The following is an 18,389-nucleotide window of genomic DNA, read 5'->3' as shown; positions in this document are numbered from 1 at the left end:
ATAAGGTGACAAACAGACTCAACGACCTCGCCAACTGTAGTACGAAACCCTTGCATATTTCTGGTTTAGCGAGATATGATAAAGACCCTAACCTCTGCCCCCGCTGGCTCAGCTGGATGACGTCATGATTTGCGAGTTGGATCCTGCAATCGAGCTAGTACAAGCTGATCGGCAGTCACGACGAGGCGACGGCTACAGGACAGGAATTTGGGGGTTCAAGGCGGAATCGAAACGATCGATTTTTTGTTTTGGCGGGGGGTCTCCGCGTTGTCGTGTAAAAAGACAGCCTGTGTCGACCCCGCGCTAGACTTTCGCCCCGCACTCACATTCGATCTCCAGATATATCGAATCTTCCGCCATTATCGTACTGATTAGGGATATTTATGCCCACCTCACTTTCGAATATCATTGGACTGATTAGAACTCAACCGCACCAGCATGTCGCCAAAAGACATTGTAATCATCTCCGCCCTCCGCACGCCGTTCACGAAAGCACTGAAAGGCGGCTTGGCAAGAACATCACCGTCGGTCCTCCTCACGCAAGTCCTCAAAGCAACGCCGGACAGCATCAAACCACACATCCAAGAGATCTACGTCGGCAACAACGCAGGCCACACGTTCACTGACGTGGTCGGAGACTGCGGATTCCCCAAGGCTGTCCAAATATCGACGATTTCGCACTCGCGATTATCCTCGGCCATACCCACCACGCTTTTGGCAACGAGCATTAGGACTGGCGTGGCGACGTGCGGCATTGTTGCCGGCGTCGAGTTCGCAACGAAGGACTACGCCCGCAAACTCTACTCGCCTCCTCGTCAAGTCCTGGGTGTGCCCGCCAAACAGGAGAAGGATTACACGAACCACTCGTATGCAGCGGCCGTCAAGGCTTTTGAAGACGGACTCTGGGCGGACATGACCGTCCCCGTTGCCACACGTGCTGTGTTGAACCCTGATGCGGACACGGGCGAGGTACTGGGCAAAGCGCAGGAAGAAGTCCCGGGCGGCGAAGTCACGGAAGACGACTGGCTGCGGACGGAACGCGAGGACGGCATGTACGAGGCAAAGCGGGGCGAGGAGGATGTAGATGAGGGGTATGTCGCCAAGCCAGCAGATGGGGCAGCGGCGGTCGTGTTCATGACGAGAGACAAGGCGGTTGAGGTCGGTTTGCGGCCTATCGGACAGTTGATTGATTCTGAAGTGGTCGAAGGTGTCGACGAGGTTTTGGACATGATTCGTGACGCCGGGATCACGAAAGAGGACGTCGATGTTTGGGAAATCCACGAATGTAAGTCGTCCCCTGCCGGGTCGTTCATGTAGGACTGTGCTAATGGCACTCGGTGCAGCCTCAGCAAGCGAAGTCATTGATTTGATGCACAAGCTGCACGTCTCGCCGACAACAGTCAACCCCAACGGTGGCGCGCTCGCGCTCGGAGATCCAATTGGCGCGGCTGGCGCGAGGTTACTCGGCAGCGTGCTAGCGTCCCTTCGCGATATTGACGGCAAGTACGGCGTCGTGTTGATTCCGTGAGTCTTCCCAGAATATGTAATTGCAAAAGTTGGCTGACAACACAATAGGTCCGCGACTGGGGAGCTGTACACGGCAGTGCTATCACTGGAGTAGGCAATATAATACAGCATATCATCTATCTATAGCAATTATAGCTTTTGTACATACAGACAATATACGTCATATCACTACATTCCCACAACCTTCCTCGCGGAGCACGTCCCGGAATGATTTGCCTTCAGCCCACATGTCGTTGCGCCAACACGTGCACACGATCCTCCAAGCCATGCTCCAATTCCCAAACGTACCTAAACTCACGCAGGTCTCGATCCCGGCATGGCCCGTACAGGGAGTGTAATTCGGGATGGGTGATACTGCCAATGAAGGTGAGTGACCACAACATACACCGCTCGAGTGCCTGCCCAGCAATGGAGTCCTGGAAGACAATATCTGGTTATGACAGTTGGCTGTGTGCTAGGAAGTCGGCCGCAAGCTCTTGCAGAACGCGGCGATATTTTCTCGGACGCTGGGCGAGTCTCGGGCGATAATGTACGCGGTCGGACTCACGTGCGCGAGATAATTTTCAAAGATTTCTACTATTGATTAAAACAATAACCACAAGATCGTGTCAGAGCAGCTACCTGTTTCTTTCCGACTGCTGGGTTCTAACTCAGGAAGAACGGCATCTGCATTATCAAATTATGGTATTTGGTTCACCTATATATCATAATAATCATACAATCGAAATCCTCAGCACTCCTTCACCCGGTTTCGCAAATTAAATGGTTTGCCGTTAACCTCAACTTCATACATGTACAATATCGCCGATGTGAACATAGAGTGTAAGTTCAGAGACTCCCGCCGCGACTGTTCATAAAGACTAATAAGATTTTTATCTGCGCAGGTGATCTCTGGGATACAGTGGAGACAGTAAGATAATAATCGGATCATCAAATTGTGCATGTCTTCGGAATGGACAACCGTGAGGGATTACCTGGCCGATAGGTATTTAAGGGCCTGCTGTGCGTAGCATGAATGGAAGTAGCTAGAGGCAATTTTCCCGGCCTTAGACTTTGCAGTTTGAGACTGGATTCCGGGTCAATTGAAATAAATCGTAAACTTTATTCCGAAGAGGTTGGTGGTTAAGCAGTGACCCCTAATTGGCCTAACAATTTTAGACGATGTTCGAGTCGCCGGGCACGAACCCAGAGACGGAACCGGCACGCGTATCGGCATCGGCATCAGCGTCAGAGTCGTCGGCCGCTACAGATCCGGCGGCGTGATGGTTCTTGAACGCGCGGATGCTGCGGCGGATTTCGTCCCGCTTGCGGCCCATTGCTTCGGCCGTCTTCATAAAGTCAGGGCGCTCGCCGTAGCCGTCGCAGACCAGTTTGAGACGTAGACACGCGGCACAGGCTGGTTTTTCCTCGGAGCACTTTTTGCGACGCAGCCGACACGTCCAGCAACCTGCTGTTGTTAGTAACAGAGGCGGAAGACCGTAACGCAAATGGACCGACCGGTTCTGCTGCGGGACACCGACGCGCGTCTGCGATGGCCGAGAGCAAACATGCTGTTGCTGGACAGGAGCAGCCTGGAGTCGACGGGGAAGATCGTGGCCATGGATAGAGCGGCGGCGATGTTTGCGGACGTTGGCGAGACGGCTGAAGTTGTCGGACTAGAGACGATATGGTCATTGAGGGTCACGGGCGTCGTGTCAGGGGTATTGGTCGTCGTGGTGGGCGCAGCGGCGTGCGAGTACAGCGCGGATGGTCCGCTCGGCATTATAAGAAGAGAACCGTGCTGGGGAGGATGGGCGTGGTCAGGAAAGTAGAACGGCTCCATCGCGGTCGCGAAAATAGAAGACGAGCATCCGCAGCGCAGTAGTAGCAGCAGAGCAGTAGCAGCAGCAGCAGAGCAGTATCAGCAGCAATAGAAACAGAAGCAGCAACAGGGAGCGGCCCTGGACAGTTAAGTACTCAAAGGATGGGGGACGACCAGAGATCAAGATGAGGCCGCCTGTCCGTTAATGGAATATAGAAGAAAGAAAGAAAGTCGAACATTAGCATATCTCTCTCGGTTGTTGGTGTGCGTTGGCAAGCTATCTTGGGCGGCGACGGTTTACGTCTCGCTTAATGGTAGCACAGATCGGATCGATCCGATTCGATCTGTGTTACACTGCTGCCATTCCGAGACTGGGGTAATATGGCCGTGCATAGCATTGCATAACATTGCATTGCATTGCATTGCTTCATCTTATTGTTGACACTCAGACAATATTAACTGTAAGTGGTGGCGAATCAAAGCTCCACTTCGCTGTTGTATTGTCCAAGTACAATAATTTAGCAACGGTCTTGCATGTCAAGCTTGATTGATTCGTACTTGCTGACATATTGTATAAAACTACGTCATCCTACGTTAGATCAAAAAGAACAGGGACCATCGTTCGTAATTCCTGACATCATCACGTCATCATTACGAGAAGGCAGGCGACTCCCATCTACAATGCATCAAAATCGCACTCACTAATGCGCACACTAGACAACTATAAAAAGGCTCTATTTTGCCACTAAAAAGCAACACGACAAAATCATTTATTACGCCGTACGCGGTCGCCGTGGCGGATGGCAGGGATAGGGTTGTTTAGAACTGTCGACGCCGCACCCTCCCGTACGCAAGTTCGAACCACTTTTGTGCCCTATTCCAAAGCATGGCGCTCCTTCACGTGCTCTAATTTTATCTACTGCCCTCCAAATTCACCAGCTCTTCACGTGGAGTGTGGCCTGTCTGCCATCTGCCATCTGCCATCTGCTGCTTGTGCCCAGATGGTCCGCCTGCTAAATGTTTACTCGATCTCCGCGTTCGCGGCCCTGGGCGGTGCCCTCTTCGGCTTCGACATCTCCTCCATGTCAGGCGTCCTCGCCACAGACCAGTATAGAGATTACTATGATAATCCTCTCGGAACACGCCAGAGTGGCATTACAAGCGCCATGGCCGCAGGATCGCTCGTCGGCTCCTTATCCTCCTTTATTCTAGGTGACAAGTGAGCTTCCGTTGATGTAACTTCACGAGTCAACCCGAACTGACGTACTTAGGTTATCGCGAAAGGTATCTATACAACTAGGCGCGATTCTCTGGTGCATCGGTGCAAGGTACGTGTATTGAACGTTTATTTATTATCAGCAGATCCTCGCTAACTTTTCTCTCAGTGTGCAAGCCGCGTCCAACGGAGTTCCCATGCTTATCGTCGGCCGGGTCATCGCTGGTCTCTGCGTCGGTCTGACATCCTCCCTCGTACCCATCTACCAGTCCGAAATCGCCCCTCGCAAGGTCCGCGGGCGAGTAGTCTCACTCCAGCAATTCGCCGTAACCTGGGGCATCATGATCCAATATTTCGTGCAGTACGGGTGCTCGTTCCTTCCCTCGCAGGCCGCATTCAGACTGCCCTGGGCAATCCAATCCGTGCCAGCTATCATATTGTTTGTCGCCCTCTTCTGGTTCCCCCGGTCGCCGCGTTGGCTGGCGAGCAAGGACCGCTGGGACGAGGCCCTGGCAGTACTCGCGTTCCTACGTACGCCCGACGGCGACATCAACGACCCGCTAGTACTAGCGGAATACAAAGAAATCGAAGACCAGATCCGGTTCGAGCGAGACGAAGAGTGGAATAGCTACTGCGAGCTGTTTGGCAAGAAAATGCGCAAACGGGTGCTTCTCGGCATGGCCATCCAGGCTTGGTCCCAGCTGGTCGGCATCAACGTGCTCATGTACTACGTCGTCTACATCCTCGACTCGGCCGGCATTTCCAACACGCTCCTGGCCTCGTCCATTCAGTACACTGTCAATATGGTCATGACCATTCCGTCGATATTGTGGACTGACCACTGGGGCCGTCGGCCGGCACTGCTTCTCGGCGCGCTCAGCATGGCATTCTGGCTCTATGTCATTGGCGGCCTGCTCGCCCGCTATGGCGAACCGAACCCGGTCCCGGACCAATCCTATACATGGGTAGTCATGGGCCATCCTGCCGCAAAGCGCTCCATCCAAGTCAGCTCCTACATGACCGTGGCCTCCTTCGCTCTCTCATGGGGCCCCATCTCGTGGATGTACCCTGCCGAAATCATGCCGCTGCGAATCCGAGCCAAAGCCGTCTCGATCGCGACAGCGACAAACTGGGCAGTGAACTTCGCGCTCGGCCTTGCTGTCCCGTCACTCCTGCGCTCCATCCGCTGGCGCATGTTTTTCATTTTCGGATCCTTTAATCTGGCGGCGTTCATTCACGTCTGGATGGCCGCACCGGAGACAAGCAGCGCACGTTGGAGGAAATGGACGAGATTTTCCAGCACGGCGAGCCACTCTGGCGGTCGTTCACCGGCGCGCCCAACACGGACCGGCTCGACCGCCTGGCGAAGGACATCGAAATGGGGCATCTCAAAATCCGTCGCTCCGTCCAGGTCAAGATGTACGATGGTTCGGGTAGTACTGGCACCCTGATGTAACTTTTCCCTTTGGCTTCTTCCTCGTTGTTGGCAACATTTATTGGATAAACGGTTTATTTTTTGGAGTTTGGGTTTGTAATTTTAGCCGTCGCAGGACACAATAAAGTAGACTATTCAAAAAATCGCCCGTACACCCGCCAAATCCGCACGATTGTATCCCGCTGTCTATGCACCCCGAGCTTGATGTCCTCCAAATCCCCCAAATCCCTGGCCCAGTCCGCCCTCAACTCCCGAGGAATCACGTCGGCACTGTTGCGGAGAACATGCACTTCGCAAAGCACGAGTCCCTCGTCATGGTACGACAACCATTCTCCCTCACCGCTCCTAACCGTCAGCATGCGCTCGACATTCCCAAGTGTACGCACGACAGTCGCTTTCAGATCCGCTCGGCTCTTCATGCCTTTGCCCGAATACAACCGCCGCACCCACCCGAACGCAAAGTAGCACGCGATCGAGCTTGGCAACGCCGCGACGACGCCAAACACGAGCTCTTGCGACTTGAGCAGCCGGTCGATGCCCGTGATTGCGACTTCGACGTCGACTTTGGTCTTCTGCATCTGGATCAAGAGCGTCCGGATGAGTTCGCCGCGGACGGCATTTTTGAGCGGCGTCTTGAGTTCTTGCTCATACACGCGCAACACGGCCGACACATCGCCTTCGCGAACCCCGGCCCGGACCGTCTCAATTTCGGAAGGCGACAAGCCGCTGTCGGCGTTGTCGACCGCGAAGTCGACAACCATGCGCTCGAGGCTCTGCATGTCGGCTTGCAGACTCTTGCGACCGACGATCGCGACTTGCGCGGAGTCGTCGTGCCGGATGGTCGAGATTATGTTCTTGGCCGGCTCAACAACCCAGTTCTGCCAGAAATCGAGCGCTGTAGACGACGCGTCCGCGAGCCATTGCGCGATGCTCGCACGCCGGTTCAACAGGATCTGCCCGAACGTGCCGGAGAATGCGAGCGTGCACACGCACAAGGGCCAGTATCGCGTCAACAAGGATGGCTTTCCTGCCCTGCGGACAATGGCCGCGAGGGATTTCGACTGCGATGGCAGACCGTTCGACGCCATGGCAAGTATTTTTTGCGCGACGACATACGGCGGCCGCCGGGATCGCGGCGCCGACGACACGGAGAACACTGTGGCTTCGAAATTGTCAACTTGGCACCCGCTTTCGCTCACGCCTGACACTATGGCTTGCATCACGTCGACCACGCGCTCGACAGTCCGCCGCCAGTCCGTATCGTGACGGAAATGAAGCGATTCGCCGACGAGCAAGCCTAGTGCTGAGGCCTGCGCGTCGCGCAGTTGACGTAGTTGTTGTTGTTTTGTTTGCACGTCCTTGTAGACAGTCGACAGCGGTGACATTGCGCGCTTGAACAGCGCCGTCGGGGCAACAGCGCGCCTCAGCACTGACAGTCGGCGCATCGATATGCGGTGCCGGTGGACTGACGCCCGCAGAGTAGTGATCCAGTCGGAAAGTGACGGGCGCTGAGTTGTCAGTCGTTTGCGGGCGTCCGTGAAAATTTCCTGCGCAAGACTGACGAAGCGAAAAGGCGCAGCTGTTTCGTTAGTTCATATTATATGTAAATCGTGAACGTAACAGCGAAATGGATGACGTACTCTGGATAGAATACACAACCAGACCACTTGGCCTTGACAGCACATTGTCCCAGTAGAAAATGTCCTCGGAAAGCGGCAGCGTCTGGTTCAATAACGCGTCCAGCAACCTTCCATACAAAACCACGGCCCCAGCGGCGACAATAAGCCATTCGACTTGTTTAGTGCCATCCGATGACGGGTTCTCGTAGCCGTCCCACGGATCCTCATCGTCGTCTTCTCCTGATTCGGAATATGTGCGTACTTCTTCTTTGCCGGATTTTGCGTACTTCGCGTCAGGTGATTGCGAGAGGTATCTCCGCAGAGTGGATTCGAGTGTCTTGATCGACGGCAACGAACCGCCGGGACGAATGAGCAATTGATTCAGCGCCGCGAACAACGGCTCGCTTGCCTCGAGCAAATCGTCTGCTTCTGGCGTTGGCGGTTCGTCCAGTGCTGTGGAAGAAGCCTGTCCTGAGGTGAGACCGAGACGCGGCGCATATAGAGTTGGAAGCGTCGTCGATGCTAGAAGCTCCAAGTCAACCGAGAGCGCCTGGATGCGGGCGTCCACTATTGTGCACATCCTGCTGGCCTTCGGCAATTGCGAGAGGTCGTGGGCTGTGAGGTGGAAAGCCAATGCTCGGTCGCTACTGAAAGCTCTATTACTTCCAGCGCCGAGAGCTCTATTACGTCACTGCCCTTGCAAACTTTCAATATCTGCTGCGTGTTCCGGCTGGGAACTTTAGGAATGGAAAAAACTACTGATAGTTACGATATCATTAAAGCCGATAACACGGCATAGAGAATACGTGATATCTAGTGGCTTTGGATGGACCTACGTACTACGTAGTGCTAACAACTAGGTGTGGATAAAATTTGCGAGTAATCGTGATTCGTATTCGTATAAGTTCATACGATTACTATACGAGTCCATGTAAAGTTTTACGATTAACTATACAGGCGTTGAGTTCAGTTAATCGCAAAACAATCATATAGTCGGGCCCGAGACTTTCATTATCTCCTCTGAAATGCACAAGTAGATGAGATAAATAAATAAATAAATAAATAGAAATAAAAATTGCTGTTCGGGGCCTCTTGAAAGTGATCTGTGATCTGCAAGCAAATTAAGCTTTATCATGGTTCCTGACTCCATGGAGTGCCGTCTTAACCCAAGCATGTATCTTCCATCACTATCAAGATCGTGAACTTCCTCAGTTAATGCTGTAGAGGATGACCGAGAGGCAATCTGGCGTTAGAATCCTCGAGTCCCACCGTCCCAGACCAAACCGAGCTCTCAATGCTCGACTGGGCTGTGGCCGGCAAAAACATTCTCCATCGGCTAATCTCCTCGTAACCGTCATTCAATAGTAAATCGGGTGGCTTCGGAGGATCCATATTTTCTCTGTCGTCAATCGGGCGGCAAATTAGTAACAGGTCCAAATAGTTTGTTAGTATCATAGTATGTTTATAATTTCCTTGGGTAGCCTATGCACTTTGGCTCTCATTTTTGCGATTATCTTTATCAATATATAAAAGTTGACGGCACCGTAATTGTATCCACCTTACTAACTACTGTAGAATTTGGAAGCGGAGCAAAATTACAGAACTAGTTAATCGCAATCTGAATCCGCTGAACTTATATCAGTGAAATATATTCGCCGTATTATGTATGATTCAGGGAAATTACGGACTCAGACGCAAGGGTTTCGTACTAACACAGGACAATTAGGACACGACCATAATAAGCTCTAAAAATATAAAAGCTATTCTGTATACAGTTAGCGTATTCGAGTCCACCACTTAAATAAAGCCACATATGAAACTGTAACACGCTCCGAAGTTATTGTTGATATTCGCCCAGAAGCCAAATAATTTTTCTTCGGGATGGCATTGACAACCAAAATTCCTACTCCGTTGTCCGCGGCATTCAGCATTCGCATCCGAAATCGGCGTCAGGAGCAGCTCACGCAGTAATAATTGTGTATTAATCAAGATTACTTGCGCAAGTAAATTAGCGGAATTCCATGGTTCGCCGATGCCAGGAGTTGGCGTGTATAGAATCCGGTAAGTCGCCTGCTTGTTTCCCAGATAATAAATATCTTAACATAACAGCACAGTCGGTAGAATTTCATATGCATCCACCCACACCATTGGCACAGCCACATAATATAAGCGCGACATCCCGGGGCCAATAGTCGTGCATGCTCCGGTAGCCATTCGCGACACATAACGAGAGTATGCGCCCGGCGCTGACATGCAAGCTCATCCGCAAATGGAGCAGGTTGGCGTTACGCGTGCCCCTGCCCGGTGTACCTGTGCAGCAATGCCCCAGGCGTACAATTGCTATGGCATGTATGTTGCACCGGAAAGAGACTTTGAGCGCTGTTCGGCTTCGCAATCCGGTCGATCCTCGGTGCGAGATGTTGGTGCGGTTGCGAAGCAGGACGATCAGTTCCGGTGCTCCGTCGCCACCAGACGAGCCGGTCGACAATGGACGCGATCCGCCGTTCCAGAAAGATGTCGGGCACGAGGTTGTGCACATACGAGAAGAAACGTACGGCTTTCGAGAGGAAGAAGCATATGGGCCGGCCGAAAACCAATGGTCGGTCATACCAGATAAATTGACGCCATACGTTGTCAAACCTCGACCGCAAACGGATGTCTTGTCAGATTCCCGGCATCTACAAGAGTCTAAATTCACAGCAATTGACGACGACAAACCACATGAACTAACTCATGAACAGCATCTCTCTCAACATCCGGACGCTCAAACGTCACCGTCAAAAAATCTAGGCTGGTACAATCTTCTCGAGCCGTATCGGCATACTCGACCGCCACTTAATCCAGACCGATTGAAAAAGGAACCGCTGGTTCATGAACAATCTGTCGAAATCACATCAGACTATATCGCGCAGTCCGTCGAAACGCTATTCGACGGCAACCCGAACGCGGCAGAGCTTGATGCCACGACATACGCTCGTCCTCCAGGAATTACAGCGCGCGATGCATATGTGATTCAAGGAACAGACAAAAGCCGAGCGCTGTCATTGACTCAGGATCAGTATAGAGAGTACGTACGGTATAGACGATATGTCAAGCGATATGGTCCAATTCCCTTCAAAGTGTTTCTTCGCAAGACAGTGCATTACAATGATCCAAAAGATATCAGCATCAGAAATATACGGCTACTGGAAGATTACTCCGCGCTTCGCGAAACCGAAGGCGTCTTCATGCCGGCAGATATCTTCCCTCGTCGCAAGGAAGTGCAAAAGGCCGAGTTTGACCGGTGGGAAGTGCCCGACGAATACAAAAAGGCGAATTTGCCTCGCCAATTTTTTTTCATGCACCTTGATAAGGAACTCAATGATATGAAGGTCGAGTTGCCTGCCAGAATCGTGGCTCGAATTCTGCCGATCTTGCAGCGAGCGAACGAGAACACTACTCCGTATAATCTGATTCTAGATCTCTACAGAAGCAGAAGTACTGCCAAGTTGGACAAAGTTCTTCGCTTGCTTTGCATCGCGTTCCCAATTGACAAAGATACGCGCTTGACTGTCCTAGACTCGTTCGCGTCGCTTCTTTTCAAATTGCCGCCGGCAACGTTTGCCTCGTTACTTTGCCGCATTTACGGATCCGCGGAATTGAGGAACGTGTGCAAGCTACTCAGTCCTCCTGGTCATAGACACGAGCGAAACCAAATTCTCTGGCTTGGATCTCAGATCAAAGCCTCGTCCAAAGTCAATCCAGAAGGCGCTCGAATGATGCTTTCGCTCATTGTAATTCATCTCGCTCTCGAATACGGGTACGATTCCGCGGCCGGATCGTTAGTCGTCAAAATCTTGCGCTCGGCTCCGACAGATCAGCGTGCTACACTTGTTCCGCTGAATCTGCTGAATATCATCATGGGTCGTCTGCTTGATTCCATAGAGTATGACAGCTCGCCTGTTGAGCTGAGCATGGTGGTAGATTTGTGGAAAGAACTGATAGGGCTCGGTGGCAATATACTTCCAGAACGTCAGTTCAAGATAATGGAACTGACGCTCAACTTTACGGATGAAACTCCAGATTCGCCGAACTTTATTCACGATCCCGATGCTGTCTTCAATCTAATCTTTCGCCAGCAAACAGCGATTGAGCGTATCCCAATCTCGTTCTACATATCTGCGATAACCCGTCATCTAAGTATCGGAAATATTTTAGGTGCGCTCCGACACTACAGACTAATGGAGCGACATCAGCCCAGCACCCATCCTCCTCCTGAATTGACCGCGGAGATATTACATGCGTTGAGCAAAGCGCGATTGTATAAGCAAGCACACGAATTCATTGTCAGATTGAATGTTGCAGCTATGAAATCGTCCGCCATTGTCGAGGCCATAGTCAACTTCGCTGCCCGCACAGATAACACATTATTAGCTGGTCAGATACTACGTCATGTCAAGCGGCCTTACTCGCGAAGCATGCTGCGTCAAGTTTTGTTCTTCAGTATTAAACGTGGAGACCAAAAAGCCAGAGATTCAATGATTCGCCTTATTAACGACGTCGACAAAATATCATCGGACGAATTCGGCATGCTGGTCAACGAGATGTATGAGAATCACGGCTTGGCCGAGGCATTAAATCTCTTACATAAATCGCCGGCACATTTAACCGGCGAGGGATGGAAAGCAGTCTTGCACAAAGCATTTCTGGAGCGTGATTACGAAGCCGCATCGAACGCTTTGTCTCATGTCAAGCCAGACGACGAGGGATACTATCTCGGCACACTGCTGACGTATGTCTCACGGGACATGGGCGTTGCGAAAGCTCGGAACGTGTTGCAATCCTTACTTGATCGAACAATGGATATTGAGAGCAGTTCGGGTCGACGAAAGACTCGTGAACAGCTCATAAGTGCGGAACTGCGCAGCTTGGCACGTACGTTAGATCAGTCGTCGGATGACGATTTGGCGTTTACACGACCCAGAGCGTCGGCTATCGATCCAGAATTGTTTCTCTACAAACATCGCTTTCCTGAGAGGAGACTTAAGCGAGACAAGCAGAAAAGGTCAGGTACTCTCGAGGAGCATCGCGACGCTTTAGGGCGATCTGACGTCGTGCCAGGAGCGAAGATCGGATCCTCGTACCGACTAAGTGCGACAACGTTCGACTTGTCGATATTCGATGGTACAAGGCCAACTGCATTGTCAGTACAAATCATCGGACGTTTGGCGTTGCATGAGGGAGACATCAAGACGTACAACTGGGCACTGATTACGCTGGAGGCCATGGGCATAAGTCCGGTCGATATTCGCTCTTGTTTTATCACCAACGTCAAAGAGTACAGAGAGGGCGAAGTACGCTCCCAAGGTGAACGATGGGCTAGGATGAAACGGCTGCGAAAGAACCGCTATGATGTGAAACGCATCGTCCTGACAAAAGCTAAAGCTGTTCGCGAACAGCAGGCGGCCGTTGCTGGACGACATCAGGTTTTCCCAGCGAAAGGACGCGTCAAGGCAGCGATTACGCCTGTATCGTCAGGGCTTCCTCGATGGTTCAGAAAAGAATGGTTACGTTGGCCGCTGAATATGTCGAAACCTATCGATTACTCCAAGATTGACTACCGACGCCTGACGTATCGGCAACGACAGAGTGTTTTGTATGTTCGCGACGAGATCCGTCGTCGGAACAAAGAATACAAACAGAAATTGCAACAAGCGTGGCTTAATATTTCACATACAGATGACGCTGAACTCCGAGTTCGCAAGATGAAGGCTTTGCTTGCACGATATCAGCAAACGCGCAAGGTGCAGGAATATGAACAGATTTTGGATCGTTCTCATGATTCGCCGGAGCTTAGTGCAGTCGAACAGATGCGGCGATTCCTGTCGAGGCGAAGAGAACTGTTGAGGGCACAGCGCTGGAAAAAAAAGACATCCTAGTCTGCCAGCAGCGTGTAAATAAATGAGTCTTTTGGAATGTGCTGAGGTGAAAGGACATGCTTGTAAATAAGCAGGCGGCTACGAACGCCAAGTTAGGAAAACATGAACACAGCATTGGGGATCGACCGTGTATATAATTTTCATCATTATAAAGATTGTAAATTAGTTTTTGCATATATAACTAGTATGTTTGGAAGGAGAAATTGGATTCATGTATTTCTTACTAATATCTACTGTATTATATTAAACTTGACTTCTCGGCCATTTGCATGGTCGCACAAGGAATCAGCCGCACATTATGCGGCTTCTCAATGGTTGTGGCTTCTTGATTGCTAAGCGTCAGCAATATTGCACATAATCAACTAAATTGCGATGCATTAATGCATGATATGTGAATGGAATAAACATCTTATTACCGAGTACAACACAGTGTCTGTACTGTACTCAAGTATGCGCCAATAAATGAAGAAGCCGATTAAAACACAAACTGTAATTTATCACAATGACCTATTGACATTGCTTACAACAAATGTAGGTCATTAACGACCATATATCTGCTCAATGAAATCCATCCCCATCTAAACCACCGCATCTGAGACTTGTGCGCCTGGGTCATTGCGTCCCGTGTATTCCCGTATTCCCTCACGTCACTCACGAGCACTAACGATCGCTCCGTGTTGCTGTTACTGGCGAAGAAATGATTGGAAACATATGTATACGGAATATCCAAGAAAGAAACGTATTTGCGGAGTATGGAGGTGGATTTGAGCATCCAGACTTCTCGCTGAATCTCTCCTTGCCGGGTCAAGTATTCTCGTGCAAAGTTGTTTAGCGAGATATGATTGCCGTGTCCCGAAACGCCGCCGTTGTCAAACGTGATCACTACCTCAACATCTGTGAGATGCGGCCCAACAAGCGAGGCGATTGCATCCGTGGGCCACTTAACACCCATTTGATCCTGTACCCGTGGGTCGTCAAAGATAATAACGTTCGATGGCGGAATTCCAAAGTGAGCAGCCGAAGAACGCAATTCGCCCGAGCGTATTTCACCGAGGCTGTCAGCATTTCCAGTTGATAGACAGAGAATACGCAGATTGGTCTCGGGGAGCGCTAGCGAGCCGAGGTTGGTCTGAATTGCGAGCTGCCGGAGCGCGTTGAGCGTGGGACCGAAGAACATAGCCTCGTCGTCTGGGTGTGCGATTATCATCGCGATGCGCTTATGGGCAAAGTGAGAGCTCAGCGTACGCGCATTTGGTGGCCGCAATACGTATTTTGTTATCAACCTGTGGTGTATCGTCAGCGTTGAGGAGGACACATAACTTGAAAGGGCACACTACCAGGCGAAAACTGGGATCAGGACAATGATAATGATTTTTCTCAAACGCATTATCGGCAGTGCGGACTGATAACTGCATATATCGCTGAAAGCGACTTAAAAATTGAATGGAGCAGATGTATGCGTTGCCAACGAAAGCGCCGGGTAAAACTGATTAGGGCGAAATCGCGTGAGCTGAGCCCAGACCCTAACCCTAGATATACTCGTCCATCGCGCCGCGCCTACTTCAACATTTCTAACTGGCAAAGGACCGCGAAGTTCCAAGAAGGGCAGTACAATTCAGCCATAACGTTCGTCGTTCCGCGCACGGCGACAGCCAACTCAAATTAGACTGTTTTATGTCGCATCCATCTTTCGCAACTGCACATTGACCCCGCGGTCAGCTCAGCACTACATCACTATGTCAGCCTTTAAACCAGCGCTCAAGACGACCACGTCCAATGCACCGCCAATCACATCGGTCTCGGATTCCTCTGGACAACCGATTCCAATAGAGTCACTACTACCAAATGGAGACATAAGTCCGTCGCCGCGCAAGAAGACAAAGTCTGTTAGTTTTCACGAGGACACGAAGCCTCCGAGTGAAGAGCATCCGACAATGGCGGGCAGAGCAAACCTGACTTCATTAGGTGATCCCAGTTCCCGCGAAGAATATGCGTTTTTACTACTCGATTACGCAATGGTTATTGTTCCACTTGCTTCGGTACACGCTGTCCTTGACGTACTCGTATATCGCCAATATCAACAAGCGCTGATATTCGGTGACCTTGCGCGACGTTCTCTGGTAGCCCTTGCCGTACTCTTCGTGCTACATTCCACTGTCCATCCCACACACTCGTCAATTGGTATACAGATGATACTAATGTTTGTTGCTATTGTGTTGGGTACATATTTGGTACATGCGTCGACTACGAATGATTACTTTGCAGTTATGAAACAGGCACCACCACTGGGGACACTGCTCATATGGCTGGCAGTTGAGTTGCATTACTATTGGAGTATTGTAGCAGCAGTAACAGTCAGTTTTATTGCCTGGTGTTTGCGAGTGTAGGTGCGAGTGTAGGTTCAGTTCTGTTTACCTGTTTTTGTATTCATGCATGGGGTCGGGTTTGGCATTGGTCATGGGTAAGTTTTGTCTTGGCATTCTGTGTATATTTAAGCCACGATATTGGCTACGTTTTGTACATTTTTCATTTGGTTCATTTGTGCGGCGGCTTCAGTCGACCCGATATGTGACGATGCAATGTATGTTTTAGTGGGTTTAATAGAAAAGGTAAGACGTTTGTTAATACATAGTATCGCATCAGGATAGGGCTGGGCACGACATCGCCAGAGGATGCGATCTAATTGAGATGAATACTCTCTGTGAAGTCTACAATAAACTCCAGCTCTTTCTGCAGCAACGCGTGGATCTACCATTACCGCTGCGCAATGGGTGTCCGATCCATCTACAGGAACATCCATTTGGACAAGGGCGTAGGGAAATCCTCCGGGAACAAACAAAAACCTAGTGGGAAAACAAAGAATCCCGGAGGTTAATCCTAACACTGTACTTTATGAGCCTGCTCTAGAGTCCTTGTCGAGCAAGTCGTCGCCGGAACCGGTATTGGGACCGGTGGGCAGCCTCCAAGGTTAGGGTCTTGATTTGCCCTTACCCATGCCTTCGGGCTTCCCCGACATGCGTTCGATTTGTTCACGGTGAAGCCAAGGAGCATATACCTCGTCAGTTTCACTACAGGTGCGGGTCTCCGCTCATTCACGCCTGATCTCACCAGAGTATATAGCGGTGTCCTTAGCACTGGAATTTCGTCTGTTAGCAGTATAGACTTCTATTAGATAGTTTCCTCCATATCACAACGCGTCACCATGTCACCACCAGAATACCACGACGACAAGGCTGTCTTCAGCGTTACCGAGGAGGATGTACCACAAGCTTACAATTACTACACCGACAAGTACAACACTCCTCCTACACTGCTCCGTTCAGTCTCCGGCACCCATCTGCAAGAGGAGCGCCGACGCCGCCAACGTCAGTCTTGGGGAATGCTCATGCTTGTGACCGCCGTCATCGCTGCCACTCTCTACGTTGGCATCAGCAGCCTACTCAACACTCCGAACGGCGAGACTCCATCTCTACTTCGATCTATCTTCGGTACGTTTGTGCACGATCACTTTCCGTATCAGAGGCCATCTCGTCTTGAACATCCCAATCGGGTTTCTAAGTACCACAAATGCCCAGTCAGTCATGAGCCGCTTTCGTGCCATCTTCCTGTTTCTCCTCCGGACAAGGTCGACACCTGCTGCGTGAACGCTCCTGGTGGTCAGCTTCTTCTCGCTCAGTTCTGGGACTTCGCTCCTGCCGTCGGCCCCACTGATAAGTGGACTCTTCATGGATTATGGCCTGACAACTGCGATGGCTCATACGAGCAGTTCTGCGACAATACCCGCGTCGTCAACAGCATCGAGACCGTATTTCAGACCGCCGGTGCCATCGAACTTCTCGCCTCCATGCATGATACCTGGAAGTCTAATTCTGGTAACGATGACGGTCTGTGGACACACGAGTGGAACAAGCACGGCACTTGTATCTCTACTCTTGCTCCTACCTGCTATGGTCCTGAAGAAAATATTACTGCTCCTATGATTGAATACTTCGCTCGTGCTGTCGATCTTCACTCCACTCTTGATACATTCTCGGCCCTGGCCAATGCCGGGATCGTTCCTTCCTGGGACGGACGGTTGAATAAGACAGACATTCTCGAAGCCATGAGCTCTATCTCTGATAGCCATAACGTTACTCTTGGCTGTACCCGCTCTGGTGTTCTTTCCGAGGTCTGGTATCACTTCAACGTCAAGGGACGGGCTCAGGATGGTGATTACATCTTCACGGAGCCGGATGGAATCAAGGACTCTTGCCCTGAGACCGGTATTAAGTACTTCCCGAAGGTCTACCGAGATAAGAAGCCCGTCCATTCTCCTCCATCCCCTCCCAGCACTGATCCTTTCACCGGAAAGGGCTACGTCATCATCAACGACGGCACTCAGGGGTGCCTCATTTCCGGGGGTGAGTGGTATTCTTCTGGTACTTGTGCTACGATCCGTGGATCCATCTCGGAGTTTGGTGGAGTTGAGTTGCATAGCAGCCGTGGTCCCTGCACTGTCTCAGAGAAGGGCCGATTCGTTTGCGGGGGTAGAGTCACTCCTGCTCAATTCACTGTCGGTGATGACGGTGAACTTCTCTACGGCGGTGTCGGGACCTGGGGTGCGTACCAGCGTGCCGCTGGATGGTCGAAGGAGGGTTTGTGGAACGGAAAGTGGGCCGAGCAGTTACATTTGCCTGTCCAGGTCAAGCTCTTCTGGCGTGCGTTGTAGATTGGACTAGATTTGTATAGGAAGCGGCTTATTAATTATTTGGCGTAGGACACCGGTGAATATGGTTTTTTTTGTTATACACTTGCAGAAATATCTGTATAATAATTATACGCGGGTGCAAATAATGAAGGCTCGCACTACATGGTACTTTCTTCTTTTCATAGT

General features: G+C 50.9%; 8 protein-coding genes across 8 annotated transcripts; 5 read left to right on the top strand and 3 right to left on the bottom strand.

Moving 5' to 3' along the window:
• The first annotated feature begins 157 nt into the window (after nt 1-157).
• V1513DRAFT_401571 (Thiolase, C-terminal domain-containing protein) lies at nt 158-1,697 on the top strand. Its single transcript, XM_066895509.1, has 3 exons — nt 158-1,285; nt 1,344-1,524; nt 1,576-1,697. Exons 1-3 carry the CDS (start codon nt 439-441, stop codon nt 1,619-1,621), a joined length of 1,074 nt encoding a protein of 357 aa, XP_066752821.1. The 5' UTR covers nt 158-438; the 3' UTR covers nt 1,622-1,697.
• An 878-nt stretch (nt 1,698-2,575) lies between these two features.
• V1513DRAFT_125187 (uncharacterized protein) lies at nt 2,576-3,441 on the bottom strand. The gene is made up of 2 exons (XM_066894159.1): nt 3,025-3,441; nt 2,576-2,974 (listed from the first exon to the last, which is right to left on the bottom strand). Exons 1-2 carry the CDS (start codon nt 3,347-3,349, stop codon nt 2,682-2,684), a joined length of 618 nt encoding a protein of 205 aa, XP_066752820.1. The 5' UTR covers nt 3,350-3,441; the 3' UTR covers nt 2,576-2,681.
• A 648-nt stretch (nt 3,442-4,089) lies between these two features.
• Nucleotides 4,090-6,412, top strand: V1513DRAFT_447097 (uncharacterized protein). The gene is made up of 3 exons (XM_066898365.1): nt 4,090-4,547; nt 4,600-4,656; nt 4,714-6,412. Exons 1-3 carry the CDS (start codon nt 4,129-4,131, stop codon nt 5,993-5,995), a joined length of 1,758 nt encoding a protein of 585 aa, XP_066752819.1. The 5' UTR covers nt 4,090-4,128; the 3' UTR covers nt 5,996-6,412.
• V1513DRAFT_447096 (ATP synthase regulation protein NCA2-domain-containing protein) lies at nt 5,927-8,431 on the bottom strand. The gene is made up of 2 exons (XM_066898364.1): nt 7,620-8,431; nt 5,927-7,558 (listed from the first exon to the last, which is right to left on the bottom strand). The coding sequence occupies exons 1-2, from the start codon at nt 8,176-8,178 to the stop codon at nt 6,111-6,113; spliced, it is 2,007 nt and encodes a 668-aa protein (XP_066752818.1). The 5' UTR covers nt 8,179-8,431; the 3' UTR covers nt 5,927-6,110.
• Nucleotides 8,432-9,504: 1,073 nt separating this feature from the next.
• V1513DRAFT_447092 (uncharacterized protein) lies at nt 9,505-13,916 on the top strand. The gene is made up of 2 exons (XM_066898363.1): nt 9,505-9,659; nt 9,713-13,916. The coding sequence occupies exon 2, from the start codon at nt 9,833-9,835 to the stop codon at nt 13,514-13,516; it is 3,684 nt and encodes a 1,227-aa protein (XP_066752817.1). The 5' UTR covers nt 9,505-9,659; nt 9,713-9,832; the 3' UTR covers nt 13,517-13,916.
• On the bottom strand, nt 13,719-14,967 carry V1513DRAFT_447090 (putative deacetylase LmbE-like domain-containing protein). The gene is made up of 2 exons (XM_066898362.1): nt 14,854-14,967; nt 13,719-14,799 (listed from the first exon to the last, which is right to left on the bottom strand). The coding sequence occupies exons 1-2, from the start codon at nt 14,901-14,903 to the stop codon at nt 14,037-14,039; spliced, it is 813 nt and encodes a 270-aa protein (XP_066752816.1). The 5' UTR covers nt 14,904-14,967; the 3' UTR covers nt 13,719-14,036.
• A 126-nt stretch (nt 14,968-15,093) lies between these two features.
• On the top strand, nt 15,094-15,986 carry V1513DRAFT_125057 (uncharacterized protein). The gene has a single exon (XM_066894158.1). It carries the CDS (start codon nt 15,253-15,255, stop codon nt 15,901-15,903), a length of 651 nt encoding a protein of 216 aa, XP_066752815.1. The 5' UTR covers nt 15,094-15,252; the 3' UTR covers nt 15,904-15,986.
• Nucleotides 15,987-16,552: 566 nt separating this feature from the next.
• Nucleotides 16,553-18,371, top strand: V1513DRAFT_447088 (ribonuclease T2-like protein). The gene has a single exon (XM_066898361.1). It carries the CDS (start codon nt 16,719-16,721, stop codon nt 18,222-18,224), a length of 1,506 nt encoding a protein of 501 aa, XP_066752814.1. The 5' UTR covers nt 16,553-16,718; the 3' UTR covers nt 18,225-18,371.
• Nucleotides 18,372-18,389: the final 18 nt, after the last annotated feature.

The sequence above is a fragment of the Lipomyces chichibuensis genome (genome assembly GCF_038497645.1).
Source record: "Lipomyces chichibuensis strain CBS 12929 unplaced genomic scaffold V1513scaffold_22, whole genome shotgun sequence".
NCBI classification, from domain to species: Eukaryota; Fungi; Ascomycota; class Lipomycetes; order Lipomycetales; family Lipomycetaceae; genus Lipomyces; species Lipomyces chichibuensis.
This window is presented reverse-complemented; position numbering and strand designations above follow the sequence as displayed.